An 11,226-nucleotide genomic window follows, 5' to 3' on the forward strand; every position below is an offset into this window, starting at 1 on the left:
TTTGAAAGCGTCAAAGGAGTATAGGTATTATGAACTAGTGCCTTGGGAGAGGAGGACTAGGATTGTCAAAAATTTACCTTCGTCATTCAGGTATTAGAAATCCAGATTCTTCTATGTGTCTGGGGACGATTTTGAGACACCCTCGGGCGAGGTTTAGGGTGATCTCCCGGTGTTACGTCGTCGGTGGGAAACCCCGACTTTAGGTGCGTCAATATTTCTTCTTCGTTTCTTGAATTCTGTCGTGCTTACAATTATGGCCGCTAACAACCTCTCCCCCCCTTTTTTTTTTTTTTTTTAATAGTCAAAAGATGACCAAAGCTTAAAAGCAGGTATAGAGAACGTGTGCAGAAGGCTATCAAGTACGCGTAGACAATCGAGAGCTGGGACGATCTCGTCAATCCCAGAACTCTTGCGTTCTACTGCCTCGGGCCTGAGCCCTCTGCCTTTGTTTTGAAAAATATTGACATAGAAGGAAAAAAGAGTAAGTTCTAGCTTTGTCAGTATTGACCTTTCTTTCTTGTACTTTTTTTCGGGACTAATGTTCTTCTTTTGACAGAGATGACGTCCAAATTCAATAAAGATATGTACGTGAAGATGAGGGCAAAGAAGGACGAGCCCTTGTCCAACATAGGAAAAACGACCGTGCGTGTAATAGGTAAGGGTCTTTCTGCCACTCCGCCAGCTTCCTTCACTCCCCTTGTCTCCGGCACTGAGACGACGAGGACTGCTTCTCCGTCTACCTTAGTGGAGGAGCTTCCCACACCCGCCTCCAAGAGGCCACGCCTGACAGGGAAAGAGAAAGAGAGAGAGGATGTTGGTCGCCCAACAATCTGGGGGGACAAGAAGTTGGCAGTTGAACGGGCCCACAACATTGTTACAGCTGACGACTTGAAGGCTTTCTCTGGGGTCTCCTTTAATACAGTCACTGGTGGCCACGTCCATAAGCTCATTCAGGTGAAGTGCTTTTACTTCTTTCATGAGCAACCTTTTTTTTTTTTTTTTTTTTTACTGAAGACTTGGTACTTCTTTTCAGGTTCTGGGAGAGAGCTTACACATTGCTTCTGAGTATCTTACTCAAGAGATTAAGCAGGCATCCCTTTCGTCAAAGGTGCAAGCTCTGGAAAGTGAGAACTCAAAGCTGAAGAAGAACCTTATCGACTCTATGGACGAAACTACTACTTTAAAGGAGAAGGTCAAGGGTTTGGGTGACGACCTTAGAGTTGAGCGCCAGCTGAACTTGGAGAAGGATGAGCAGCTTTAAAGCTCTCAGGAATTGCTGAAGACCATTGCGGCTAGGTCCGTTGAGGCCTTTCAAACCACTGAAGAGTACAATACTGTGCTTTTCAGTTGGTATTTTAAAGGCTTTGAACTTCTTCGGAGATATATGGTCAAGCACCCAACCGGCGTTGACATGGGGAACCTGGACTTGGAAGAAGTAGACAGGGAGATGGCCGCTGACGAAGCTGCTCTGTCCGCGGTCCCTGCTGATGATGCTCCAGGAGATGCCCCTGTTGACAATGCTGCTGCCGTTGATGCCCCTCCTGCTTCTGAAGCCTAAGCCTGCTACTTAGTTTTTAACAGAAATATTTCTTTTGTCTGTTGACCATTGCCTGTTGTGGCTTTTTGTAAATCTTATTCAGAAACATTTTTCTTTTCTTTTTTTTCTTTTTGGGGAACAATGTCTAAACCCAGTGTTTATGGGTTTGCAAAAGAAACAATGGTGATTTCTTGGTTTTAATTTACTCCTTGCATCTTACCTGTGTTTGCAAGTTATATGCTCTTAATTGCATATGTGATGTGTTTGGTGAAATACTTTTCGTTTCTATGAGACATACCTTCTTTGGAACTGTGAGCGTCAGTAGTTTATATTTGTCACGGTATGGCATTGTGATCGTCAGTGGTTTACATCCGTCAACGCGGAATCTTACTACTTAGCCATTTTTTGGCTTTTCAATCACCCTTAGTGACATTATCTTCGTCAGTAACTTACATCCGTCTTCGCGGAATCTTGTTACTTAGCCATTTTTGGCTTTTTATGACTTACACCTTTTTCAGGGTTTTTTAGTCGTCAGTAGTTTACATCCGTCAATGCGGAATCTTACTACTTAGCCATTTTTTGGCTTTTCAATCACCCTTAATGACATTATCTTCGTCAGTAACTTACATCCGTCTTTGCGGAACCTTGTTACTTAGCCATTTTTGGCTTTTTATGACTTACACCTTTTTCAAGGTTTTTTAGTCGTCAGTAGTTTACATCCGTCAATGCGGAATCTTACTATTTAGCCATTTTTTGGCTTTTCAATCACCCTTAGTGACATTATCTTCGTCAGTAACTTACATCCGTCTTCGCGGAATCTTATTACTTAGCCATTTTTGGCTTTTAGGTGGGTTTATTCGTCAGTAACTTACATCCGTCTACGCGGAATCTTGTTACTTAGCCATTTTTGGCTTTTTATGACTTACACCTTTTTCAAGGTTTTTTAGTCGTCAGTAGTTTACATCCGTCAATGCGGAATCTTACTACTTAGCCATTTTTTGGCTTTTCAATCACCCTTAGTGACATTATCTTCGTCAGTAACTTACATCCGTCTTCGCGGAATCTTGTTACTTAGCCATTTTTGGCTTTTAGGCGGGTTTATTCGTCAGTAACTTACATCCGTCTACGCGGAATCTTGTTACTTAGCCATTTTTGGCTTCTGTTAGATTCTTAGAGTGAGCCTGTTTGAACACGAATATTGGCTAAATAATCGATTTATTGATAGTTAATGACAAATACGTCTTTCAATTACATCTACTGATGGTATTTCTTCAAATGCACAACGTTCCATGGTCTTGGGAGCCTTTGTCCGTCTAAGGTCTCCAGATGGTAGCTGCCTTGTCTGAAGTAGTGGATGACTTTGTATGGTCCTTCCCAAGTAGGGCCGAGCTTTCCTTGAGTTAGGTCTTTGGTTGCTTGGGTTACTTTGCGCAGGACGAGGTCTCCTATGTTGAGTCGCCTGAGCTTCACCCTTCTGTTGTAGTACTCTGTTATCTTCTTCTGGTATTTCATCATTCTGCTGAGAGCTTTGTCTCGTACTTCATCAAGGCAATCTAGATCAACTCGTAATAGATCGTCATTCTCTTCTTCGTTGAAAGCTTCCCGTCTGGTGCTGGTTATTCCGACTTTGACAGGGATCACTGCTTCTGTACCGTAGGTAAGTCTGAAGGGGGTTTCTCCTGTTGGGGTTCTGGCCGTGGTTCTGTAGGCCTACAGGACGTTGGGCAGTTCTTCTGGCCAGGCACCCTTCGCATCGTCCAGCTTGGTCTTTATGATCTTGAGCAACGTGCAGTTCGTCACTTCCGTCTGTCCATTCGCTTGTGGGTGGCCTGGTGATGAAAATTGGTTGTTGATGCCTAGGCCTGAGCAGAAGTCTCTGAAACCTTGGCAATCGAACTGTCGTCCGTTGTCTGATATGATCGTCCTTGGAATCCCGAATCTGCAGATTATATTCTTCCAGATGAAACCCTGGATTCTGGCCTCGGTGATGGTTGCCAGTGCCTCTGCTTCAACCCATTTAGTGAAATAATCAATAGCAACTAGTAAGAATTTTACCTGACCTTTGCCTTGAGGCAGTGGGCCAACGATGCCGATTCCCCATTGTGCGAACGGCCATGGAGATGTTATCGTCGTCAGCTTTTCTGATGGGAGCCGTTGAATGTTCCCGAACCTTTGACATTTGTCACATTTCTTGACGAACCTTGTTGCGTCATCTTGCATGGTTGGCCAGAAGTAACCTACTCGCATAATTTTTCTTACCAAGGATTTTGGGCCTGCATGATCTCCGCAGATCCCTTCATGGACCTCTTTCAGGACGTATTCGGCCTCTCCTTCGTCAACGCACCTCAAGTAGGGCATGGAGAAACCTTTTTTGTATAAGGTATCATTGAGAATTGTGAATCTGGCGGATCTCTTCCTGATCTTCCTAGCTTCATCTGCGTTTTGGGGTAGGTGGCCATCTTGGAGGAAGGACATGATGGGCGTCATCCAGCTACTTGTGCCCTCGACTGCGAATGTTGAAATTTCTTCTATGCTGGGGTTTCTCTGTATCTCTATCATCAAGTCTGTCCTTGATTCTGTCTCTTCCGACGAGGCTATCTTTGAAACTTCGTCTGCAGCCATATTCTGGCTTCTTGGAATTTGGATGAACTCCACTTTTTCGAACTCTTGAGTCAAGCGTTTCGTCAACCTGAGGTATTTCTACATTCTTTCTTCTCTTGCTTCGTGCTCTCCTCTGATCTGCCCAATTATTAGCTTTGAGTCGTTCTGGACTAGCAGGTTCCTGGCCCCAAGCTCTCTTCCGAGCCTTAAACCTTTCAGAATTCCTTCGTACTCAGCTTCGTTATTGGTGGCTGGAAATTTCAGCCGGACTCTATATTTCAATGTTTCTCCTTCAGGAGTGGTTATGACGACCCCTACTCCCCCTTTTTTTTAGGCTGATGAGCCATCGGTCTGCATCACCCATGTCTCGTCCTTGTTGGCAAGGCTCGACTCGTCTGGATGGGTAAACTCAGCGATGAAGTCAGCCAGAGCTTGTGCTTTGATGGCCGTCCTGGGATGGTACTCCACGTCGAATTGGCTGAGTTCAATTACCCACTGGACCATCCTTCCGGCTGCTTCGAGTTTGCTCATTGACTTCTTGATGGGTTGGTCCGTCATCACTAAAATTGGGTTTGCCTGGAAGTATTGCCTAAGCTTGCGCGAGACTACTATCAATGCAAACGTGATTTTCTCGATCTTTGGGTACCTGAATTCAGCTCCTTGGAAAGCTTGGCTGACGTAGTAGACTGGGAGCTGTTTCCTATCTTCTTCTCGTATTAAGGCTGCACTGACGGCTGTAGATGAAACTGCCAAGTATAAGTACAAGTTTTCACCTTCTTTGGACGGGCTTAGGAGTGGTGGATTGCTAAGGTAACGCTTGAGCTCTTGGAAGGCCGCTTCACATTCGTCGGTCCATTCAAAGGCTTGTTTCAAGGTCTTAAAGAATGGTAAGCATTTGTCCCTTGCTCTAGACACGAATCTGTTAAGAGCTGCAATTCGGCCTGTGAGCTTCTGGACTTCCTTAACGGTCTTAGGTGATGCCATATTGAGTATGGCTTGCATCTTCTCAGGATTTGCTTCTATTCCTCTCTAAGACACCATGAATCTGAGGAATTTTTCGGAGGCGACACCAAAAACACACTTACCAGGATTTAGCTTCATTTGGTATTGCTTGAGGGTATCGAATGTCTCCTTAAGGTCCTCCAGATGCGCGAGTTCTTCCTTGCTCTTGACGAGCATATCGTCGACGTACACTTCCATATTCCTGCCTATCTGCTTGACGAACATTCTATTCACCAACCTTTGATAAGTCGCTCCTGCATTCTTCAGTCCAAAGGGCATTACGTTATAGCAGTAGAGCCCTTGACTGGTGGTGAAGGCGGTTTTATCCTGATCCTCATCAGCCATTTTTATCTGGTTGTATCTTGAGAATGCATCCATGAATGTCAACAGCTTGTGCCCGGCCGTAGAGTCTACTAGCTGGTTTATTCTGGGAAGAGGGAAACTGTCCTTCGGGCAGGCCTTGTTCAGGTCCATGAAGTCCACGCACATTCTCCATTTTCCATTTGCTTTCTTTACTAGGACGATGTTTGCCAGCCAGTCTGGATAGTACACCTCCCTGATAAAGACTGCAGTCAAGAGTTTACTCACCTCGTCAGCAATTGCTTGGTCTCTTACGGGTGCAAAGGTTCTTCGTCTCTGCTTGATGGGCTTCCTCTCTGGGTCCACATTCAACCTGTGTTGATAACTTCTGGAGATATGCCTGGCATGTCATCATGGCTCTAGGCAAAGACGTCCAAGTTCTCCCTGAGAAATTGAATGAGTCTCGTTCTCATCTCAGGACTTAAGGTCGTCCCTATTCTCGTTGTTTTCGTCATTTCCCCTTCGATTAACTCCACTACTTCCAGAGCTTCCACCTTTTCTTCCTCTTTTTCTTCTACTATCCACGTGTGGTTCTCCTTAGCTGCTAAAACAGCTTGATAGCATTCTCGAGCTAGAACTTGGTCTCCTTTAACTTCACCAACACCATCTTCCATTGGAAATTTCACCTTCAAGCAGTAGGTGGATGTGGACGCCTTCCACTTGTTGAGTGCTGGCCTTCCGATGATGACATTATAGGATGAGGGACAGTCTACTACCAAAAAGTCTATCTGACGAGTCAACTGCTTTGGGTACGTTCCCACTGTTACTGTCAGCGTCACTATGCCTCTGGGATACACCCTATCACCGCTGAAACTGACGAGTGGGGAATCCAACGGACGAAGTCTTTTGGGATCCAGCTTCAATTGTTGGAATGCGGAAAAGTAAATGATATCGGCAGAGCTACCATTGTCCACGAGGATCCTTTTGGTGTTGAACCCTTCTATGGTGAGCATTATGACCAAGGGTCATTGTGAGGCTGTTTCACTCCTCTGGAGTCACTCTCGTTGAAGGTCATATCCTGATCAGTTCATCTGTGCTTTGGCAGGGTTATCATATGGACTCTATTCACTTGTCGTTGATGTGTTTTCTTGAGTGACTTGAATGAGCCCCCGGTGGTAGGCCCCCCCTGCGATCGTCTGTATCTCCCCGATCACATTTTGAGGAGGTTGGGATTGACGGCCGTCATTCCTGGATGAGGACTCATGTTGGCCTTTGTTTTCATCTCGAAATTTATTGTGTTCCCTCTTCTTCACGAATTTCTACAGCTTCCCCCTTCGTATCAATTCTTCTATTTGCTCTTTGAGATCCCTACAATCTTCGGTGTAATGGCCATGATCTTTGTGGAATCGGCAGTACTTACTCTTGTTGCGGACGTTAGGAGATGAGTGCAGTGGTCGTGGCCACTTAAGGTAGTGCTCGTCTTTAATCTGCGCTAAAATTTTGTCAACAGGCATAACGAGAGGGGTGAATTTTACCGTTCGTGGATTTTTATCATCTTTCCTTCTGACTCCGTCATTGATTCGACGATCTGGTCGGTCCCGCTTTTGTCCTCTACGATCGTCTTCTTTTCTTCCTTTGTCCCCTGGTCTGTCCTCGTCCCTGATAGCAGCCAACGCGTCCTTAGCGTTCATGTACTTCTGCGCCTTAAGGAGCATTTCAGCCATCGTCTTTGGGGGGTTCTTCGCGAGTGAGCTAACGAGCTCCCTGGACCTCAACCCTGCCTTGAAGGTCGTCAGCTGCACCATATCGTTGGCTTCGTCTACCTCCAGTGTCTCCCTCGTGAAACGTTTTACATACGACCTCAGGGTTTCCTTTTCTCCCTGCCTGATGGTAAGCAAATGGTCAGCGGTCCTCTTTGGTCGTTGTCCTCCAATAAAGTGACACATGAAGGCGTTGCTCAACTGCTCGAACGTATCGATGGACGATGTTGGCAACTTTGTGAACCATTCTCGGGCAGCTCCCCTGAGTGTAGTTGGGAAGGAACGACACAGTATTTCATCTGGAGGCTGCTGGGGCCCAGGGTCGTTTTGAAAGTATTCAGGTGATCTTGGGGGTCCTTCAGTCCATCAAAGGACTCGAGCTGAGGTAACCAGAATTTTGACGGCACTGGACAGTCGAGGACCGCTGTTGTGAATGGCGAATCCGTCGCTCGGACCATCCGATCCACGCTCCGCTCCGTCTTTTCTTTGATGGCATTCCTTAGTTCGTCCATCTCCCTCCTCATCTCCCGAAGAATGTCTGAATTTTGCTCGGCAGGAGTGTTTGGCCTTCGATGGTCACTTCTTCTGTTGCTATCCCCCTCATCTTCCTGATTTCCCTTCGAACGATTTTCCTCCTGCTGAAGCCGTAGCCACATTTCTTGGTTTTGCCTAGTCAGTTCTTCAACTGTGGCTGCAAGGGTCTGAACTTGCTGAGCTAGGGCTACAGAATCTTGATTGGACTCCATCCTAAAAAGAATAAGAATAAGGAACCACTATTTCGAGTTTGAATACGAAAATGTCGTCCCCACAGACGGCGTCAAACTGATGAGTGTGAACTCGTTAGTACTTGATGAGTGTGAACTCGTCAGTACTGTTCGTCGGATGGAGATGATCCTTCAACTTCCACAGATGGTCACCGATGTGGTGCCTGCCACAACGCCTCCGATGCCAAAGTCAGAATATGAAACTCTCTTAAACGAAAAGCAATATAAGATGAACAGAAAAGCAAATAAACAATCTCCTTTCTTACTTGTCTCTCCCTTTTTTTTTGGCGATGTCTGGGTCTTATATATCTTCTTATGGCCTCTAGCCGTTGGGGTAGTTATGGAGGTCTTAATGCTCCTTTTGGTAACGTCTGGGGCCGTTTAATTTGTCATCACTGTCCTTCAACGGATTGTACAGTTGTCCCTGTAACCGTTTTGGGTTTGATTGCCTGCATTGAATGATCTGGATATCTTCGTCAGTAAAGCATATAATTGACTCACCTAGCCAGAGTTTGGATTCGTCCGTATCGATGGAATCGTCCATGTGTAAATGAACTCGTCAGCCCCGTCATTACCTTCAAATTTCATGATGAACTATTATGTTATGAATTTTAGTCCTATGTTAACTGTGGAATTTTCAAAACATGTAAAATGACAATTTTGTCATTGAATACAATTTTGTTCATAAATGGGAAATTTCACAGTTGCGAAATGTAGTGTCTACAAGACTATAACACCCCAACTTGTATTAAAAAAAGGATTCATTTATTGTGTGAAGTGACTAGATTTATGTTAGCTATTAATAGGCTGTTGTAATTAACCTGTGAACTAGCCTCTTACATGATTTAAAAATAAATAAATAAATTATAAATAATAAATGGTTTGGCTTATCTTCAATATTTTTTTAACTGAACGTGTATTTTTGTTTTAAATATACAATGACAAGTGATAGTGTGCTTTAATCTTCACCTTTTATTTCGTTAGTGGGTGATGTAACAATTTCTTATTAAAACAAAAAAAAAAAAAAATTCAATTTAAAAAAAGTACTAAAAATAAGCCAAACCTCTCTTTCCAAAGAAATCATTCCTAAAGAAATGATTTCTCAAGAAATGGTTTGTCGCCTAAAGCACTTTTGAAGCACCTGAATTTGACTTCCAATCCAACTTACTTAGTGTACCGTGTACTTGGGTCTTAAAAGTTACAGGAACTATCATACCTTTGATACCACACTTTTCTTTTCTCTAAATTGTAAATGTTCTTTTTTTTTTTTCTTTTCTTTTTTCTCAAAAAAACTGTAATGTTCTTAATTTAGTCCTCAGGTACAATTTTGTTCAAGAATGAGATTTTAATTTCATGGTTGTGAAATCAGAAATAGAGTGTCTACATCGTCCCAACTTGTATTTCTAAATGATTCATTTATAATAAAGTAACTAATTTTTGTGTCATCAATTAATTTATTGCGATCCTTCTTTTTTTTTTTCTTTTTTTTGGACTGGGGACCAACAGTATACCAAGCTTTGTCGCCTTAACGCAATAAGTCACTGTAAATAAATCTGTGAATTAATTTCTTTTATAATTTTTAAAAATAAATAAATAAATAAAACATTTTTCCTGATGGAAATTATTCCTCAAGAAATGGGTCGTCGCGGACCGCACTTACACAGCTACAGCTTACTGCACTTAACAGCATCTAGAAATTTTACTTCAAATAATTACTTTCTATCAATTCTAATTTGAAATTTTACTTCAAATAATTACTTTCTATCAATTCTAATTTGACTTTAAATTCTGCACCAACTTAGTTGGTGGACCTGGGTCTTGATAGAAAGTAATTATTTGAAGTAAAATTTCTAGATGCTTAGTGCTTACTAACTACTAAACAACATTACAATTTGTCCCTTTGGGGACATCCGATAAAACAACATTACAATTTATAAAGAAGAAAAAGAATACTATCAAATCTGGGATACTGTATAAAAGGTTGTCTCTATCAAGACCCAGGTTCACCAACTGAGTTGGTGCGGAATTTAAAAGTAATCTGGGATACAGGAAATTTCTAATAAAAATAATTATCAAAAAAGGGAAAAAGGGAACAACATGAATAAATCCTACTAACAAAGATGAAAAATTTTAGTTGAAAAATGGTTTCGTTTATAAACTTATATAATATATAGTTTATTTGAGAAACAATAATTAGGCTTCTAATTATTAATTCAACCAAGACTTAAGGTGGCGTATATAAATGATCCAAAAATAATAATAATAAAGCATATTCTTTTGAGCCTAATCACATCTAGCAAAATAATTAAAATTATTGGAGAGTGTCAAACACTGGAAAATTATCTAATCCAAAATATTTGATCCAATTTTTCGGTATCTTTAAACCTGATTATGAATAATTTACTTAAATAATCGAAATAATTGTCTATTCTTTGAGAGAGAAATAATTATTTTTAACAATTCAAAATTTCCACAATATCTTCTAAGATTATCACATGCTTGCATACTTGCCAATTAAACCAATGAGAATTATGTCTTTAGTTGACCTTTAATCAATCTTTTTTAAGTACCAATCAAACTAACTAAATCTAATCCCATGCATGCATATCTTAAGACCATCCTATAGTCCATAAAAATTGTTCGTTTGAATTGTCTCTATCAAAACCATGAATTTCACTCAGAAAAGACCATCATGCCTTCAAATTTCATGATGAGCTATTATGATATGAATCTTAATCTTATGTTAACTATGGAATTTTCAAAACATGTAAATGAAAATTTCGCCCTTGAGTACAATTTTGTTCATAAATGCGATTTTTTATGAACATGGAAATGGAGTGTCTACAACACCCAAACTGAATTTGACTTCAAAGAAGAAATTATTCCTCAAAAAATGGGTTGTCGCCTACCACTCTTTTTCAGCATCTGAATTTGACTTCCGATTCCTTTCTCACAAATTAACAGTTCTAAATTTCTAATTTGATTTTCAAATCCAATCAAACTAAGTTGGTGTACCGTGTACTTGGGTCTTGAAGTAGACAAAATTACAGGAACTATCCCAGCTTTGATAGTCCACTTTTTTTTTTTTTCCCTCTAAATTGTATTGTTCTTTTTCTCTCAAAAAAAAATTGTAATGTTCTTAATTTAGCTTCTCCTGGACAATTCATAAGGAAGTTCTCCTAGTCCTAGTTAGCAAGCATGGTCATCATCTGTGTTGGGACTTATAAAATGATAATTTTATCCTAAGTACAATTTTGTGCAA

At 41.6% G+C, this 11,226-nt stretch overlaps 1 protein-coding gene across 1 annotated transcript; it reads right to left on the reverse strand.

Annotated features, from left to right (window-relative positions):
* Nucleotides 1–6,759: 6,759 nt before the first annotated feature.
* LOC136063169 (uncharacterized) lies at nt 6,760–7,386 on the reverse strand. The gene has a single exon (XM_065763149.1). It carries the CDS (start codon nt 7,384–7,386, stop codon nt 6,760–6,762), a length of 627 nt encoding a protein of 208 aa, XP_065619221.1.
* Nucleotides 7,387–11,226: the final 3,840 nt, after the last annotated feature.

The sequence above is a fragment of the Quercus suber genome, unplaced genomic scaffold (assembly GCF_002906115.3).
Source record: "Quercus suber isolate HL8 unplaced genomic scaffold, Cork oak 2.0 scaffold_494, whole genome shotgun sequence".
Taxonomy (NCBI): Eukaryota; Viridiplantae; Streptophyta; class Magnoliopsida; order Fagales; family Fagaceae; genus Quercus; species Quercus suber.